The sequence below is a fragment of the Ptiloglossa arizonensis genome, chromosome 1 (genome assembly GCF_051014685.1).
Source record: "Ptiloglossa arizonensis isolate GNS036 chromosome 1, iyPtiAriz1_principal, whole genome shotgun sequence".
Lineage (NCBI taxonomy): Eukaryota > Metazoa > Arthropoda > Insecta > Hymenoptera > Colletidae > Ptiloglossa > Ptiloglossa arizonensis.
In genome coordinates, this window is record NC_135048.1 from 19,961,728 (window position 1) to 19,981,392 (window position 19,665).

At 40.4% G+C, this 19,665-nt stretch overlaps 1 protein-coding gene across 1 annotated transcript in view; it reads left to right on the forward strand.

Moving 5' to 3' along the window:
* Positions 1 to 19,665, forward strand: part of LOC143146018 (lachesin) — a 130,895-nt gene that overhangs the window by 85,606 nt on the left and 25,624 nt on the right. Inside the window, exons 2-3 of the mRNA XM_076309969.1 lie at positions 3,446 to 3,558; positions 12,439 to 12,727. Of these exons, the coding sequence (XP_076166084.1) occupies positions 3,446 to 3,558; positions 12,439 to 12,727 (402 nt within the window). The remainder of the gene's footprint in view (positions 1 to 3,445; positions 3,559 to 12,438; positions 12,728 to 19,665) is intronic.

Consider the following 19,665-nt stretch of genomic DNA (forward strand, 5'->3'; position numbering starts at 1 on the left):
AGAAAAAAAAACAAGACACGAATGGTGGTGCTCGTGTGCGAGAAAAAACGAGAGTGGAAGGGAGAGCGGGAGCAGAAAAAAGAAAAGTGTAACGTAGGGCGAGCTAGAAAGCCGCGCAATTGGAAACGGCTGTAAAAACAGAAGGCATTTCAGTTGAGGAAACACGACACCGGAGGAAAGAACGAATAGCATCGCATCGTCCCTGGCGTCCGAAACTTCTACCATCGTTCGACGTTTGACGTTTCAATGTCACTGGTACTTCGAAACTGTATTGGACTTGACGAATCGGGCACCGAAATTTATTGCCGCATCGATCTACGCGTCACCGTAAGAAGAGCGTCCTAACTAGTTAGAATCTTACAGTCTTTCGCGCGAAACGGTAGCGTCGATATTCATCGGAGGATCGATTCGAAAAGCGAAAATAAATACACGATTGAAAAGTGTACGGAAAAACACTATATCGTTCGAACCTTTTGCGATCCTTGTTCTGTTATTTTATCATTTTCTCCGCGAACAGGCACAAAATAATCAACACACCGCGTTTCATCGGTCCACGAAATTCACCATTCGAACGGTACTGGAACGGTCAAGTACTCGAACAGTATTCGAATTATATTCATCGAGTATTCGAATCGTTGAAACGTTCGAAAATTCGAGCGGAGAGGGAACGTCAAGTGGCTCGAGTTTCAACGATACATGCAACGAGAATTTCTTCGAAACATTCGCGATTTCCAAGATGGCCGAGTCTTCCAAGGTATCAACGCTTCGAACGAGCCTCGATCGTGCACAATGATTTCTCATCCTTGATTACCGTATCAACGGCTTCCTGATAAAGTCTCTCGACTCGCGCATACACTCGGATGGCAACGTTATAAATTACATTCGGTCATCCCGAACGTGAACGTAAGTACCCGGCTCGAATCGTTTCGCGTATCTGCGCGGAACGTTCACAGTGACAGAACTTCGCTCGATACAACGAAGCGGTACCGGGTCGACTTTTGTAACTCGTATTTGTATACATTATGTGCACGAAGAATATAACAATTCCCGCCGTCTCGCTCGAGTTTCTTACAAGTTATCGGCGCTCCTTGGGGACAAAGTGTACATCTTTATATCCACCGTTCGTCATCCGACAAACACGCCCGGTGATATTAAAGTCGTCCGAGAAATTCGAATAATATTCGCGGCCAAACGAGTTTCCCGGCACTCGAATGCCAAGGAAGGATCGTCGTTCCACGAGAAGGATTGAAAGAATGAAACACAACCCGTGCGCTCGGCGAGAGAAAAGAAATGGTAGGAACGTGGAATCGTTGGCGGATGGAGACACATAGAAATGAAGGTGCACGAGCGGAAGACTGAGAAATCTCGGCTCGAAGCGAACGAGATAAGAGAAATGTCCCGCTGTCCCGTTAACGCTCGGGAAATATTTCCTCGCGTTGCGAAAACGCGGGAACGTGTCGATGTAGCGATTTAGCGGCTTTAATAAACGCGTGTGCCCGTCCTCGTTTCTCGTCTCGTACCGGTTTGACGTTTGGTCTGTCATCGTTTGCGCGCATCGAGCCGCAGTTACTGTCGAGGAACGAAGAGATTCGTCGCGGAAGAAACCGCGACTCCTATTGGTCAGTTTTCTGTTACGCACTCTTCGTTGGATTACAATTCTCTTATCGTACAATACGCCTATCTCGTATAACGTGTAAAATATTTATTATATGTAATTCCTGTTTCCAATTTTTGTTATATACAATTCCACTCTCCCTAATTTTTATTGTATGTAATTTCACTGTCTCTAATTTTTATTATAATAAAAATATAATAAAATTAGAGACAGTGGAATTCTCTAATTTTTATTATACGTAATTCCTCTGTCTCCAATTTTTACTATACACATTATATGTGCTCCTTTATCAAGATCATTTCTCGTTCATTGATTCGTATTATAAAATGGGATAAATACTTGTCTCTAATTTTTATTACACGTAATTTCTCTGTTCAGCTGTGAGCTTTAACAGTAATTTATAAACGATCTTTTGCTTTTTCAAACGAAACGATTGTATTCGACCCAAAATGAATTCTAGGAACTTTAAACGAGGACAACAAAGAGCGCCATCTGTCGGGCTGTGTAAAATTTAGACTCTTTCGAGAAAACCATACGAAAGTAATAAGATAAAATATGAAACATAATTTCTCGCTATTTTCCACGATAAATGCTTGTTTGTTTTCCGAAAGGAGGGTAATGTAATAAATAAAGTGGAAAGAGTTTTAATTACATGTAAAAATATAAAAAGGTAAAGGAAAAGTGCACACTTAAGATGTTTATAGATGTGTCGCACGTACGTGTAACGGTGTACGACGCGATTAAAGCCAACGAGATGAAATATTATGTGTAAAATGGTCTCGAGAGATAGTTATTTACACAAATTTTTATTCGCGCAAAACGAAGTATTGTTTTATTCTATCGTAAAATTCTTATCTTTGTTCGACGAATTACGGATAACAATCTTTTATCTCCTGTTTTGTACCCGGAACATTTTGGACCGGATAAAAATGTTATCCATCCATAACGATCACGAGCTGAAACTCGTGTATTTTTGTTCAGTCTGAACCGACAACGAGAAAAATATTTGTTGTTATGTAAAAAATTGGTCAAAAATATTATTCATATTTTTGACGAGAATTGATTCGAAACGGTGTACAAAGAGTTCAATTCGGTACGCGCGAATTCGAACCGTGTTTATAATAAATATTTTATTTTTCAAACTGTTTGTTACATTCGAAAATATGTAGTTTACCAGCGAACAAAGATCTCCAATTTTCTCCCGATTTCATACGCTACCGAACGAAAATAAATTTTAGTAGGCAATCTTTTTAAACTCAAGAGACGTTAAATCGAAAAAAGGTCAAAATATCTATCTAGATAAAAATCTGAAATAACGAATAAAAAATCAATAACGTTTGATCCGATAAAATCTTATCGGAATAACTACACGATGAAATAAACGCAACGAATAAATCGCTGTATACGATGTCTCTGTTCATCTTTCATTCGAATAATATCTCGACCAATTGTAGGTTATGGAAATAATTTCAATCAAGTATACCTACGTGTCTTTCAACGATGTATTATTAAAAAAATTCCAACAGAGATTTCACCTATTATGGTCTACAATTTCACCTGTAATCAAATTATAAAGTTTCTCAACACTTTAGCGAAGTTTACTGCAACTTCAAAATGGCCGATATTGCCTGCTCGTTATAATCCACTTATTAGTATGAATCAGCAGATAATTCCTTTTGTTTCGGTTCACTGTATAAGACACATTATATGTGCTATTTTATAGAGATCGTTTCTCGTTCATTGATTCGTATTATAAAATGGGATAAATACTTTATCGATAAGCAACGTAAGAATTGAAAATTCCTTTCTAATTACTGATTATTTTTCCAGATTCGAGTGCTACCACAGGGCCAGTATTCGTCTCTCCTGTTAAAAATCAGACGGCGGCGATTGGTCGCGAAGTCGTTTTTTCCTGCAGCGTCCGTAACATAGGAAAGTACAAGGTAATAGTAGGAAATGGACAGTGAAAATTGAATTAAGTACGGCGATCAAATTCCCACGTATTCGCAACAGTGTAATTACGTATGGAAATGGGACCCGAACAATTCACGAGTGTCTGCACTTGGGACACTGCGAAACTATATTTATTATTTTTGACCTTGGGATACTGAGAAAGTATTTAATTGGTAATTATTTTCTCGTGTTGTTAGTAAATATTTAATAGTTCAAATTTTGACTAATTTATATAACGTTTAAGTGAGACTCTTTTTAACAAATTTATTTTAATAAAATATTCGTAAGATGTTTTCATTGTCTTGTGGACTCAATTGAACCATTATTTAGATACCAGTTATTTTATATTCGTTTTCAAAGTGCCTATTAAAAGCAGTTAATTATCAATTTTACACTTATACTACCGAATTGACGAATCGTCCAATTAAATCGTTCAGAATAATTTCCCTCGTTAATTGGACGAGTCGGGCCACTGTTGCGGTTATCTATTAGGTACGTGTTGTTGAATTCGTTTGCTAAAAAAATTCTTTCACTCGTTCGACGAAATAATTCTCTCAAAATTATTCTTCAAAGGGATCTGTCTAATTCTTAGGTTCCACGAAAATTGATTCCTCTTCCTGAAATGTTCCCGAAGCTACGAGTCTCGAAAACATAATTGTAGAGCATTACCGTGATACTCGAAAAATCGACAAAGTTACAGCACTTTGCATCGAACTTCTTATATACATACTCCTCGCACTGTACGCGAAACTTTAAAGCAGTTTCCTATGAAAACAACATTTTTCAAGCTCGTTGACGTAATACCTCGGGTGCAAGTAGATCGAATGACTCGAAATTTTACACATTTGTAAAACAAATATTCTGCGTATCGCGTGTACAAAAATCGAACCAATATCTGGAAAAGTTATTTTTCTACCGTTAAAAAGAGAAACAGAAATTTGTACAAAAATCGAATTTTCCTTTACGATGCTGAAAAATTGTTCATTTTTCGTCTCTTTCGGTACAAACAATAGGCACACTTGTGCCAATTAAAAGATCTTTTTGATATTTTTGTGTCCGATTAAATCGATTATTTATATTTAAAACTATTTCTGTGACTTGTCGAAATATAAGTAAATATACGTACAATATTTAAAATTGATAGTTTTCTGTAAAACAACAATTCCAAAAATTATTAAATTTACAGGACCAAGAACTAGACAGATCCGTTACACATGAGTGTCGTCCTTGAAAGCTTGTGACAAATTTATCGGTTCAAATCAATGGTTTTCGAATTGGACAAATTTTCACCCCGAAGGGCGTTTGATTCTAAGAAAATTGTTAACATAAATTTCGCGGAATAAATATTAAAATATTCGTTATCATTTCAATATTTACACTATCGTGTCGTAACTGATATTATTTTTATAAACCAAAGGCTACTTTTGGTAGACTGTTGCGTTTTACGATGGATCGGAAAACTGTGTCAACCGCTGATCTGAATTAATAATTATATTTCTTAATTTTTACACCGATACTTTGGTGTACCTAATCCTGCCGTAACTTATGTTGCAAGTACACTGTAAAAAAAAAAAAATACCAAAGAAACTCTAGCCATGGCGGCGCGCACAATCTTCAGAGTTACTACAGAAATTGTTTTCGTCGAAGTATTTTTCAGAGCACCGAAATTTTTACAAGGAGTTTCACAGACAATGTTCTAAAACTGTGAGCAGAGTTTATAGTTAAGCGGATTGAAATCTGGGCTACCAGAGGGCGAGTTTCTGCTAAAATGAACTCCAGGACATTATTTCGTAGCCACTCTTGAGTTGTTTTTGCATTGTAAGCTGTTGGAAAATCCATCTTTGTCTTTGCGAGAGAGTCGTACCCAAGGATTTTTATTACTTTTCCCAGGACATTTTTTTTGGTAGACTTTAGACCCTGTTATAACACCCTTCTCACAGAAGCGACGTCGTGTCACCTTAATGAAACACATCCCACAAAATAATTACTCCAGCCTTCTGGTGGCCCAGATTTAAATCCACTTATGAACGATTATGAACCGTGGCCAAAGCTGGGGAATAATAATCTGCGAAACTTCTTTGCATAGAAATCTGGACGAATATCAAAACGAGCTACCAAAGTGGCTAAAAATCTTCCATCGAACCGAATAAAAATATACGGATTCCGTGTACAGGTTTTCGAGAACACCGTGAACGTCGTTTCCAATATCAAGAAAATGCAATAAAAATCACGGTCCGAATAAAGGTAAAGAATACTTCCAACTTTATTACCGTACCAACAAAGGACCATGGTTCTTCGACGAGAGCTTCCCGAGAAAAGTTACAGTCACCATTAATCGCTGTAAAGTCAGCCGCTACAATCTCTCGACTTCCCTGCTGCGTACAATCTTGACGAAAGAATAAAAATATGATTGAAACTATAAAATTTAAGAATCTAATTTTTACAATTGCTTCGTCTGACGCGTTCTTTTTACAATATTCTTCGCAGGAACCTCGTCCCAAACCGTTCTTCCTATCGCTCGGTTTCGTTGTAAAAAGAAGTTCCGATTTTTACAAAAAATTCAAGTACACGGTAACAATGTCCGTTATTCGTTTTACGAAAGCTCAATATTTGTGGTACAGTGGTTAAATTCTGTAACAGAGCTTACGGCAGGATTAGGCTGTACATAAAATATTTTGTTCCCCACGGTTAAAGAGTTATTCGATAAAAGCGAGAAACTTTCGAAAGGGAAATTATCAAAAGTTTTTCGTCCGATATAAAACGCGTTCAATGGTACCGTTCCCAAAATAAAATATCGTATAAACGGCCCGATGGATTTCCCCGACAGCGTGGATCACCGATAACTCTACGAAAATTGTTCCCGAGTTGCTCGATTGTTCGCGGATCATTGGCACACATTTTCGACCGAACGCGACCCAGAAGAACGAAGAAACGCGACACGGTGTCGAATCGTAGAATCTCGGTGGTCAATCGACACCGAAAGTGCCCGCGAAACGTAACCAGCGTTGAAAGCGAATTTTCGCGGTAAATTCCAATAATTTCTGCCAGTTGTTGAATTCCGTAACGTTCCGCAATGGTTCACCGAACGTTGCCCGATGACGTCCGCAAAATTTTACCGAAGGTATGTTTGACAGTTCGCGAATGAAAACCGTTTGAACTGTCTCGTCGCTCCTATTGAATACACCCTTTACATTTTGACGCGTCTCCCGCGACCGCGCGAGACAGTTATACAGGTTGAACCGCGTAACGAGATCACCTCGGATAATTGATCGTCGGTGAAGGGATCGGAATTCATCGTACGCGACGTAACGCGTAACAACGGTCAAGTTTTTTTCGATCGAGTTAATCGATTACCGATGTATCGAAATATTCCGAGATCGCTTTCGATCGTTAATCATAAACGAACATGCGATCCCTTTGCGTTCGTCCTTAATCGCCGCGACGAATATTCTCTTCTCCCTCTGTACCGAAGAAACGCTCGAAAAAAGATAAATATTTATATACGTGTACAAATATCTCGGTTTGGACAGCATCCGAGTAATCTCGGCGCGCGATTTCGTACGGGGGAAACAGAGCGAATAATTAAAAACCGCCACTCGAGTCTTGGAGGGCGCGACGTGCGCGCGGACGAAATTGAATCAGCCACCACCGTGTCGGTGCCGAAAAATGTTCGCGTACGTACCGATCCGCGGCCGGTGGTGCTCCGTCCCTCGGCCCCCGCAGGCGAATTCTCCGACGTCAACGGGCACTTAATCTTCATAGAACGCAGCTACGTGGCCCGCGCCACGAGTCAAACGAATCGCGCCCGAGGTCGACGTTAAATCGCTCGCACGCCCGAACGTGTCGCCACGGCGACGCGGCGACGCGGCGACGCGCCGGTGAACGCGAAACCGGGAACGAAAACGGCGGGAAGAGTGATTTCGTCCGCATTCCGTGTACCGGGGTTTGTGTACGTGTTTCGCGTAGAATTCTTCCTCCGGTCGTAGCTTCGGCTCTTAATCCGGTCGCGGAGCCCGTCTTCCCTTCAACGCGCCGGCTATATTTAGTAATAAGTTTTCCCGATCGGAATCTATATATTCCGTGGAAGAAGGACGGAACCACTTGGTCGGCCGTGGCGGGGGGTGCGAGAAGGAGAGAGAGAGAGTTCGAACGGCGCGACAAGGAGCGAAAGGACGACGCAAGGGGTGGGGGTAAAGATAGAAGGGTGCGCGCGCGGCTAGGATTGCGGTGAAAGTAGAGAGACGAAGGAGACACATTTTCTCTAGCGACAGATTCCACCCGTAAAGTATCCACCGAGATGAAATATTCGGTCTATAGAAAGCCACTCAAGGCAGCTTGGCAGGCAGGGACGGATTAAGATAAGCTCGGCCTCCGTCGAGTCCAAATAGTTTCCAGGGATCTTTTCTCCGGCGAAAATACTAGCCAAACTCGCGAACGATGTTTTACTTTAATTTCGTTTTTCCGCTTCGGCGCCCGTGGGAATAACTAGATTGCAATTTGGTCGGGATAAAGGGGAGCTTGTTGCCCCGTCGCATTTTGAACTTCCCGCCGCTTTACGGTGCTCCCACCCTTCCCCGTTCATTTTTTCCTCGACAACTTCGTTCTCGTCTCCCCCTTTCCGTAGGAGCTTCTTCGATCTATTGCGCGGTCCGAGGTTGGGAGGGGGGTCGGGTGGGTGGTGAAAGAAGACAATGGTCGTGGGAGGGATAAACGAGTTAGGTCCACTTTACGATCCGTTCGACGCTTTGTTATTTTTATTGCGCCCAGTTTCGGGTTCGCTTGACGATAATTTATGACAGTTGGAAACACGGTCGTTCTTACCGCGATATTGTTTACTTAATAAGGGGAGGAGGGCGACGGCCGTCGGATCGCTACTGTTTTTCGTGCCAATTTGGCTCGAGTTTCTTTTTTATTTTATTTATCCCCCATCGACGATGCGCGAACTTGTTTCTCTTCGTTCAGCTCGCGCGGAATGGGCATCGTTTCGCAGCGAATCTACAGGGTGTGCGATAATTGGCGGTACAGAGCCAGCTGTACACGATCGTTCTACGAGAAGAAACCTATCGAAAATATAGAATAGAATTGTTTTGTACGAGGTTTCGTTTTCCGAAACGAAAAAAAGGATAATTGACTTTCCAACAGTTTTCGAATTCACGCGCGGTTAACCGACTCGATCGACGGATTTCGTTGTGGATTATGATTACTCGAACCTTGCGGTACATACGCGGAGAAGTGTGTTCGTAAATATCGACATCGCGATTGACTTTGCATCACTTTCGTTTATCGATACTGTCTCTGACTTTTTATCGCGCTATCGATACGATTAACCCTTGTGCACTGTTCGGGTCAATTGGAAATTAAACTTTGGAATTGAACACCTAACCTTAAATACTTTTTGCGATATTGAAAATGGACGATGTATTCAGGCGGCTTCCTTCGACCGGGACACCCTGTACGATCAAATATAAACGACTTGACGTTCGTTATTCGATAAATAAAAATTAGAATTTATAGAATGAAATATTTCACGATAAACGAATACAAATTTTGACCGATTATACAAGTGTCGCAAATAAATCGCTATACGTTAGTTTTACGTGTCATCTTTTAGTCGAATAAAATTTTACCCATCTCTGGTATCAGGTGAGAAAAAAATTGCATTTGACGCTGTTTCGCACAGGACATTCGTATTTGTCAGCCTGATATTTTTCGGACCCATTTGACCCATAAAAAGGTTTTGCTTGCTCTTTGAAAAAATGGACACCTACGTCCAGTTGGTTGTATCGCGTACACCGTTTCAAAGAATTATTTATCCTTTACACTTTTTATGTATGTACATAGATATATACAGTACCTCACTTCCTACGAATAGAGATCAAATTTATACAAATATTTTGATCCCGACAACTTTTCTACAACGATTGCATCGACAGTGCACAAAGATTAAAGATAAATTGCGCATCAGTGGAGTACAAAAATGGTTATAGTTTAGAAACAAGGTCGAATAGGGCGCAGGTTTATAAGAACTTTTTAAATCGCTTTTATATCCCCAAATCACCCCTAAAGTGACTCCTTCGTATCACAATATACCCTGTACAGTCTTCTACGTCCCGACTATTGACTATTCGATTGATGATAAAATCTCACAAATTTTTGTACGCGACTCGAAATAGTAGATCGACCGCGAAGATCGCGGAAACATAATTTGAAACTAGTTTGACCTCGAGAAGTCAAACAAAAGTCGATGAGAAAATGCATAGAAAAGTGAGAGAAGAGGAAAAAGAAGGGGAACGAAAACATGTGGTGCCCGCATGTCGACACATCGCTATCGAACATATTTTCCAACGAAGGAAGAAGCTCTTTGTATTCGTTTGAAAATATTTTAACAGCCGAACTTGCGAAAATTCCTTTCCCAAGAATCGTGGACAATTTTTTTTTTTTACAAAAAATAACGACAACTTCGAATTCGTTTGTCGAATTATATTTTTCGTTTTATATTTTTGAATGATATTTTTTGGAAGCTTGGTAGCGTACACTTTGAATCCGTTGAAAAAATAGAGAAAAAATCTGTGACGTTCGATCGTTTAATTGAACAGTGTTGCTGGTGAAAGCTAACACACTTTAATCCGATTACCATCCTTAACCAGGACGTTTACACTTACCAGAACTGGCTACAGAGTTCGTTACTAACTTTGACCGGAAAATACACTTTTGCATCGCCCGATGACCCACTTTGCCGTCTGAACGTATTAGGACATTTCTATTCCTTGCTTCTTCGTCAAAGAGCAGGTTGCATACGTATGTATGACGTCGCCGTCTGCTTCGAGTACCGTTCCCAAGTGACATATGATGTCCTCTTTTCTATGTTAATTGAAACTAGGTAGCTCCAATTCGATCATCCCTTTTAGATCCATCCGAGTAACATTCCATTCCTTTAGAGTGACTTTCAGTCCTCTTTCCATTCCTCTGCATTAAGTATGAACCGTAGAGCTCCCTATTTCGCGCGTATAAGAATTCACGATTAGACGTGTGCTCGGGATTGAGAACATTTCAACGTGCACCTTTATTTTCGTATGTTAATTATTTCTTCGTTCCACGTCCCTGTTATTTTCACTGTAAGAAGAAAAATATCAATAAATTCTTTCGCGGTTAATCAATAATATTATAAATAAATTTCTATTCCGTTCTACAAATGATAAAATCTCAAAAAGTAACACTTCCACCGGATGTGTCTTTTGATATTACAAACCATAATAATACTCGTTATCGTTAAAACTGTGTTTTTAGGATTTTCAAGATACGATAAAATTTTATGCATTTTTTCTCAATTTTGTACACTTTGAATTGTGGCGCGTTTGTTTAAAAATCAATTGAATGTAAAAAATTACTTTCGGGAATTTTTCGTTATCGTTTAACAAAGAACAAATTCGGTCAAAGGTTTGGATTGCAACAGTTTCGAACATACGGGACGTTTAATTTTTCGAAAACCCATCCGTTCCAACAGATTCGATTCCTTGAACGATGAAAATATTGAAAATTAACGGTACCGCGGGAATCATAAATGGTTATCGCGTGAAAAGAACAGTGCGCGTTTAAATTAAAACCGAGACCGTTTAGAATAATTTGGATCGAGATTGTTAATGAAATACTTTAAACGAAAGTACAGTTCGAAAAGAAAGGACGAATTGAAAAAAAAACCCGATTTACACAGTGCGTATCACGTTACTCAAATACCACAAATATTCGGATACTTGATCGGTGCACATATTCGAATACTCGAGCGTCCGAGTGGTATTCGAATTATATTCGCCAGAGCGATAGTATTCGAATACAGGATAATTCGGCAAGGAATTCAAGCTCCGATCGAAATGTACTCGACCTTAAGCACACGCTTGTATTCGTAAATCCTTGTAATCCGCAATAAGGAGCACATTGCGAGCGCCTGCATCGTTATTGTCGTCTTCGATAAAGAGCATCCAATATTCGCGATCCGTGAATCTTTCTACGCATGAAATAAGAAACACCTACCGCGTCTAGCAGTGTTCTTTCGCGATTATTTTCACAACTGCGCGCGACACGAGTACTCGTGTATCTCGCTACCCGTATCGCGATCTATAGACAAAGACCTGGAACCGTCTGCCAGACTGAAATTACGAAACACGTATCCGTGATTATTTTAAGTACCATGTGCAGGTCCGTTGGGAAGTAGTTAATCTCGACAGAATTGTGTCTCCTTCTGCCGTCTATTAATTCCACCGCATCAACATAAACGGAAGCCCGAGCCGCAATTTCTATAATTCTCAAGCTCGATGTCACCTTTTCTCCAAGGAGCTCGGGAGCCCTTATCGGAGAAGTCTTCGTTGCGCTTAGTATGCGTTTCAACGCCGTTCCCAGTGTACTGTCTAATTTAGTACGCACCGGTAACTAATTCCACCAGCTTCCATCATACGATCGTACCAAATAAGATCCTTGGAAGCACCGCGGTATGTTATATTAACGGACGAGTTGATTTCGGTGAAAATATAGTCTTGATACCTGTCCCGGTGGTTGAGCAAACGTTTCGGGTACAATTGGAAGGGGAATAAATTATTGAAACGGTAAACCGTCCTCGATGAACATCGAGCCTCTCGGATACGAAATCGTGGAAGTTGTAGAATTTCGAACAAAATTTCGTTGGAACGTTCGGTGAAACGCTGCGGCCACTCGTGGTAGTGAATCGGTCTCGAAGAAATGCTTTCTCAATTAAAACGGTGCGCGGATACCATGGGGAATCATTAAGGTTATCTGAGCAACTACATGGAAATTTCTGTTGCGGTAACGAGTTGGTCGTTGCCACGGCAAGGGTAGGGAAATGACAATGGATTTTCCAGGTTGGCTGGCTACGTGCCTCGGACCAGACGATTCTCTCGGTTCACACGAGGACGGTAACGCATAATGCACGTATCGCGGTCTCGTACGAGACCGGCGGAAGTTCCGGGTCCGGCGCAGTATCCGGTAACGCCTTTGGGGTGACAGGAAGTAGCCAAGCCACGGAGGAAGTCGTCAACGGCACGTGGCGGCTCCACATTCGTCAGTTAAAGGTGTCGGATAGAGATTGTTACATGTGCCAAATTAACACCAGCCCGATGATATCCGAACTCGGATGTTTGGACATCCTTGGTAAGGACACTTCTCTTTCCGGCGCATTTTTCTTTATTTAGAACGAATACGAACGCAGGTGAGGGAAAAGATTTTCATTTTTATCGCATCCTTGAACGAGCAACTTTTTATTTCGAGCGAATACGAACGTGGAAGGAATGTATTTCTATTTTTAGTACGTCCTCGGAAGGGACACTTCTCTTTGAGCGTACTTCTCTTTATTTCGAAAGAATACGTACGCAGAAGAAAAAATATTTTTATTTCGAGCTCGTCCGCGACAGGGACTATTCCTTTATGAGCGTGTTTTTGTTCGTTTCGAATGAATACGAAGACGGTGACGGTTTCGTAAGAGTTGCGTTCAACTTACGAGCGATACGAAGATTATTTTCCAAAGTATCAAAGCACGGAAATTTAATTTTCTTCTCTTCGCTTTTCCACGCAGGAAAATTTTACATATTTTAAATACGCAGAAATTTCGAGAAATACGGAGTACAGGATATTATACTGCGCATGAATTATTACGATCTAACGAGCGACGTCACAGACGTCGTTTTGACAAATTTTTATTAACGTTTCAAATTTGTATTTCACGTGCAAAAACATGTAGAGAAATATGGAATGCACGATACGTTTTGTAAACTACTGTGACTTAACGGGGAAAAAAAAAAGAAGAAAAAAACATCAGCAGTGTCAATTTGAAAAATTTCTATTCGCAAAAGTATTGCATTTCGAAAAATCGAGAGAGAGAAACAGAAGGTAAAATGTGTTACATAAACCGTTTGATTTAGCAAACGTCGAAAATGTCTGTTTGAAAAATTTATATTTATATTTTGAATTCAAAAGGTTACGTTCTCAAAAATCGAGGAACAGGTGAAACGATTCAACGAACAACATTTAAAGAATTGTAATTTAAAGAATTTCTAGTCGCGTCTTGGGTGTAATGTATCGGCAGTTCGAAAAATCGAGAGTACGATAAAATGCACGATGTGTTCCATAAACTATCATGATTTAGCAACCGATATCCGCGATGTAAATTTGAAAAATTTATGTCACGACGGTACAAGCCGTACCCTCAATTTCTCACGTTGCTAAACGCACGCAATACAATTGGACGGATTTTAAATCGTACAAATTATACATACATATATTGCGTCTCGATGAAATATAACTACACTTAGCGGTCGCTGTAATAAATGTTACCCTACGGAGTGACAGCAGGTTAATATGATAATCGGGCACTTCATCTTTCTATTCGAATACGAATGTAATTTGAATCGTTACGACACTGAATTGTCTCGATCGAAACGCAAAAAAAAAAAGAAAAACTCAATGACCGTTACCTTACTCGATCATTAAATGATCATTAAATTCTTCCATGGCTGATTCTTCGAAGGTACTTAAAACAACGAATCTCGCGTTTTATCCCATTACCAATCGTTACTTTCAGCATTAATTGGAACATATTTCGTGGCAAAATGTTACATTAAAAAATATTAATGCTACGAATTTTGTCGGTTTTATACTAACGAGTAAAACAAAAAGACGTCCATTGTGGTAGGAAACCGAATCGATGCGAGTCGTTGTTCTCGTTGATTAATAAAGATCCTAAACTCGAAGAATATAGTAAGGAGAGAACTCTGACAAGTGAAATTGCTTAAATAATTCGAAAAATTTAGAAACTCGCAAACTTCGAACGATACTTTAAATAGTCGTGAATAATCGCGCGTGTCATTTTGTACAATATTGCGAACAACTCAACTTTACAATATTCTTATTACAATATAATATTCTTTATAATTGATACACGGACAGGTTTTATCGTCCATGAGCGGATAATAAAACCGTGTGTCGGTTACACCAGTATGTGGTATTCGTGGTGTAAGAAATCTTTTTACTTTGTACAATTCATTGAAGAGTTCCATAATCATTAAGGGTAATTATATGCAGAGATATGCAGAGATATTCAGGTTAATGCTTTCAAAGGTGTTTCTTAATACAACCAGTTGATGCAGTAGTCCAAGCCTGAAATAGCTACGACAAGAATCTATTTGGCAATTTTCGTTTATAAATGATCTACAGTCACATAAATAAGTGATAACTTTCCGTAAAACGATAAGCCACTTAGAAGTAATTTTTCTCTATAAATTGTTTCGTATCGTCTACCGTGAACGAGGAATGAAATAAAAAGGAAAACAGTTCAAACTTCGAGGGTTGATTTTACCCCTTTAGAGTGAATTCGAGCAGCAAAAAGAAAGTGGTGTAGTACTTATCAAAATATTCTCTACAAGGCGACTACCGTTCAAAAGCTTCCATGCCACGATCATTAAAATAAATGAACGTTTTTTTTTTTTTTTTTCGTACTTATGTAAACGTTTCATCGAGAATATTTTCCTTAAATATTAATTGAACATCACTCGAACATAATTCGAGACGAAAGTTACAATTATATTCGAATCCACGCGTTCCATCGCTGTTTATCTTTAACAATTTTTATCCTTGAATTTCTTTCTCCGAAGCGATAAAAATTTGTCGATACAAACCGTTTAATGATACAAAGTTGCTATCGTTTGTTCACAGAAGATCACGGAAGTAAAATCGAACAAATAATCGTCGAAAGAAATACACATATACAAGCAAAACGATCGAATCCGATACGACGTGTTTCTTCGAGAATAGTTTGTAAATTTACCGCGATCGAACAATTTCTTGCTAAATGCTTTTTTTATTTTACGCTACATCCACGTACGATAATTCCTTTGAAATTCTCCATTTACGTATACTTTTCGGTCAAAAATTAGAAAAATTTCGAATCAAATTGAATCAAATGGGAAAAACTATTCCTAAATGGCACTGAAAGAAATAAAAAATACCATCGGTCTGGCATTTATCCACGATACACGTAACTTCTATTTCCGTGATTTAATTTCAATGACCCTCTGATACGAGAAAGATATAAAATGTTCGATAAATCGAGCGTGCTCGCATAAAAAAAAAATGAGAAAAAAAAGAAAAAGAAAAAAACTTTAATTCGATAAAGAACGGTAGGGTGCTCGAAAGTTTTGAACGGCGGTGTATATTCCCAAAGCCTCATAATTTTTCGAATCTCCGAGTTCGGGGTCTTCCCCGGTAAGTAGACTATATTGAACGAGGTGCATACGGAACGCGAATAAATTGCAGCGTTTACTACCGTGCTTCCGACCAATTTACCGAAGCTTTTTCTATCGTGCATTTCATCGCATAATGCACAATTTCATTGCTCCTCGTGAACCTTCGAGTTCGGAGATATCGCTAATATCCATACGAAACGGCCATCCTCCACTTCATCCTCGGTGGTTTCGAAATTTTTGAAATATCCATGCGGAGGGTTGAGAGCGAGGAGGGGGGACGGTGGTGGCGGGGACGGAAGCGGCAGGAGCTGAAGCTTCGAGTACGCGTTCCGATTTCATCGAAAATACTCGCGACGCGCGGTTTTGCGAATTTAATTCGCGATTTAAAGCCGGAAAGATCGTGTATGCAGCGCTCCTCAAAGCGTAACGTATCGCTTAAAAATACATGTAATAAACGTAAAAGCCAACGGTTTGCCCGCGTACCACCGATTCCTACGTACCGAGAGTCACGTTGCACGTGTATAAAACGCGTGCTCGTTATACGTGTAACGTTTTACGAGAAGTTCCATAGACGCGTGAGGCGTGGAGGGGGGGGGGGGGGGGGAGACGGGCCCCATATTTTTCTATGATCCTCGAGCTCGTAGGAAACCGTGATACGTATTTCCGCGCGGAAGAAACGGAACCTCGAGAAACGCTTGCGCAAATATTGCCTTTTTCCATATCGCGAGCAAACTCGTCGAAAAGACCGCCACGACCGTGATCGACGATCGAAGAGGGACCGTGTAGACTCTTTAAACGAAATAATCTCCCGCGAGAGGAACACGGTCGACGATAAGGACGATAACGGGGTGGGGGTGGGGGGTGAGTTAGCGATTCCGCAACGGGGGGGGGAATTTAATAACACGATCGACTCGGATTCGTTTTTCCGCGCATTACGGTCGTCATGGACTCACGCTCTACCGCATTGTTCTCCCCTGTATAAGGGAAACCGTGGTTTCTTCCCCCCTCTCCTCGCCGGTACCCCGCCTTTACTCGCGGGAGAAATATTTCGCTGCGGTGCTCCACGAAACACGACTTCCATGTCCGAAAACAAAGCAAAACCAGAGTCATTGGGCCTCTGCCAACAAATCCATCCATCTATTTGTCTATCTGTGTTCGCAATTCTGGCTTGGTCGTCTTGCGACGCATACGGCATGTATTCCCTGTCTACTCAGCCCCCTCCGTCCACCCCCCACCCCCTTCTGTCTCTTTCCTCCGCCGAATCGCTTTTTCCAAGGAATTGGAATCGCAGGTAGCGAGTTTTATGATTTTTCTTCCGCTTACCCACGTTCATTGAACGCTATCGGCTTTTTTTCGTTCACCGTGCGCTATCTGCGAACGGTATAGAGCAATATTTTTCAAAGTAGGGGGCGGAACCCTCTACCCAAGATGTCGTCTTGGAATCCAAAGACGGGCGTTGGAAAGAAAAATTACTTAACGCGGGGAAATGCGAAAAACTGGATCCCCTCTGTCGACGAATCGATCGCGGCGGTACAATAACCGAGGAAGTATATTTTTGTGTGATTTTAACCGCTTCGTGGACGAGAATCGATTTTTCCACGAAAATAAAATTCTAATATCGACTCGCGGCGTGTCACCCCGTTGGAATAATTTAACTACGAATTGTTACTTCCAGTTGCGATCATTTCGAACGAAATTAAAGCGGTACTCTTGAAGGGACTCCACCGCAATTCTGGTTCGGTAAATGCCTAGCTATTCTAATAATTGTCAGTGGAATCGCGTAAACGAATATACTGGAATTTTTGTGATATTTCGAACGGTGTCGCATTGTTTGCGATCCGGCGGTGCGGTAAATGTAATTTTATGCGTTTCGAAATGTAAATGTTGATAGTTTGTTCGGTGAGTAAAGTCGTATACGCAGCTGTAACGATCGATGTATCGTGAGTTTTCGATTATTCGTTTCTGGTCATCTTCGAGACGGTACAATTCAATATGTACGAATTATAAAATAGTTTCGATAGTTTGCGCACTTACGATCGAGAAACCTTTTTCGTTTTTTTTTTTTTCTTTTTTCAACGTCCGGAGTCATATTTCGTAATCGAGGATATCGATGTTAGGATTTCGAAGGAATTCCGAGAAGATTGCAATTTTTCGCAAAACGATCTATTCCGCGAATGGAATGATACTGTTGAGATACAACGTGTGCACTTTCCGAAAAGTGCGTGTCTCGCGAAATCAAACCTTGCGTTTGGCAACTCAAGCGGTAATGGAGTCTGAGGTTAATTATTGTTGGTGAAGTGGTCGATTCAATTAGATAAACTCCTGTCGACAACTACGAGGCAGATCCCGCCCCAAGCAGTAAAGTATAAATAGAATTTCAGTCTCTGAATTAGGCGCTGAATAATTAAATACGGCATATTGTCATTATTACACTGAATCTCGGCTACGTTATCCAGTATAATTAGGGAAATGAATTATGGCATAACTAACGATAAATGAAGGAGGTTTCATTACACATAATTCCGAGCCGCTATTATTCGCTTTAATGCATGTAGGGTGTTCCCAAAATCATAAATTGATTACACGAGTCGTGCTTCTGTGTAAGAATGCAACAATGAAGGACTATCTCTCGACGAGCTAATTAGGACAAATTTTACGTTTCGAGGTTCGTTTCGTGTTCTGACTAGCGATACGACTGTATCGATGTAAATTCGGGGAGTGTATAAATCCGTGAACGGAAAAGAGTATAAAAATAATTACAGTAATCGCTGTACGCGAAATTCGTTTACGAATAAATCGAGTAGAAGGTACAATACCGTTAAAGTGTTCGTTGAAAGATCACTGGTACGTTAATGCGTGAGAAAATTGTTCCGATCGTTGCGCGGAGTATATTTTATTAGCTCTCTGTTGTGAACACAAATAATCCTAGAACAGTCAAGGGAAATGCGATAGCTGTCCAAATATGGACAGTGTCCAGTGATGTTTTCTCGGACACGGGCCACACGATGGCTGACCAAAATGTCTGACCCAATACGACAACAATTCCTCTCGGAATTGATCTCCCTTTATCCCTACAATACTTCTCGGTCTTTCGTATCGTATTAGACGAGTGCATATAGACTTGTGCAACTGACCGAACGGACACAAGAAAAATCCCCTGACGCGGACCCAAAAGTAGAAGTCGAAAAGTAAAACTCCTTTTACCATAAGTCCTGTTGCAAGTGTAATGAGCTATTGTGAAATATTAAGAGAAATTATCGTATCGAATTTTGAAAATTTATCGGCACAATTAACAACGAGACAAAGCAGCGATATTGTTCTAATTTATTAGCAGAGTCGATAACGAGATAAAAGTAACGGTGGCTCGAAATTGTAACCACCTTTTTAGCAACGACGTTCAAAGTTAAAAGTAACTTTCGTCGGGGTTTTCCTCGAGCGGTTTAAATTTGTGTAACGAATCTCGAAGACCATGTTCTTCGACTCTAGCCACAGTTAACAATCGTTATTGGATTCAAATCCAGGCTATCGAAGAACCAGTCTTCGGCCGAAGTGAACTTTGGAACATTATTTCGTAGCCACTTTTGAGTTGTTTTTGCTCTGTAAGTTGCGACCAAGTTCTGTTGGAAAACCTTTGGCTTTGGAAAAGTCCTACCAAAGGGTTTTGCTACTTCTTCGAGGAAATCTCTTTGGGTGACTTTAGCCCCGGTTTTAACACCTTTTTCACAGAAATGAGGCCGTGTCACAACTTGATGGGACAATCCCCACAAAACATTGACTTTCCGCTAGACCGGATTGAAATCCACGATTATAAACTGTCAGAGTCGGAGAGTATGGTCTGCGGAAAATTACTCT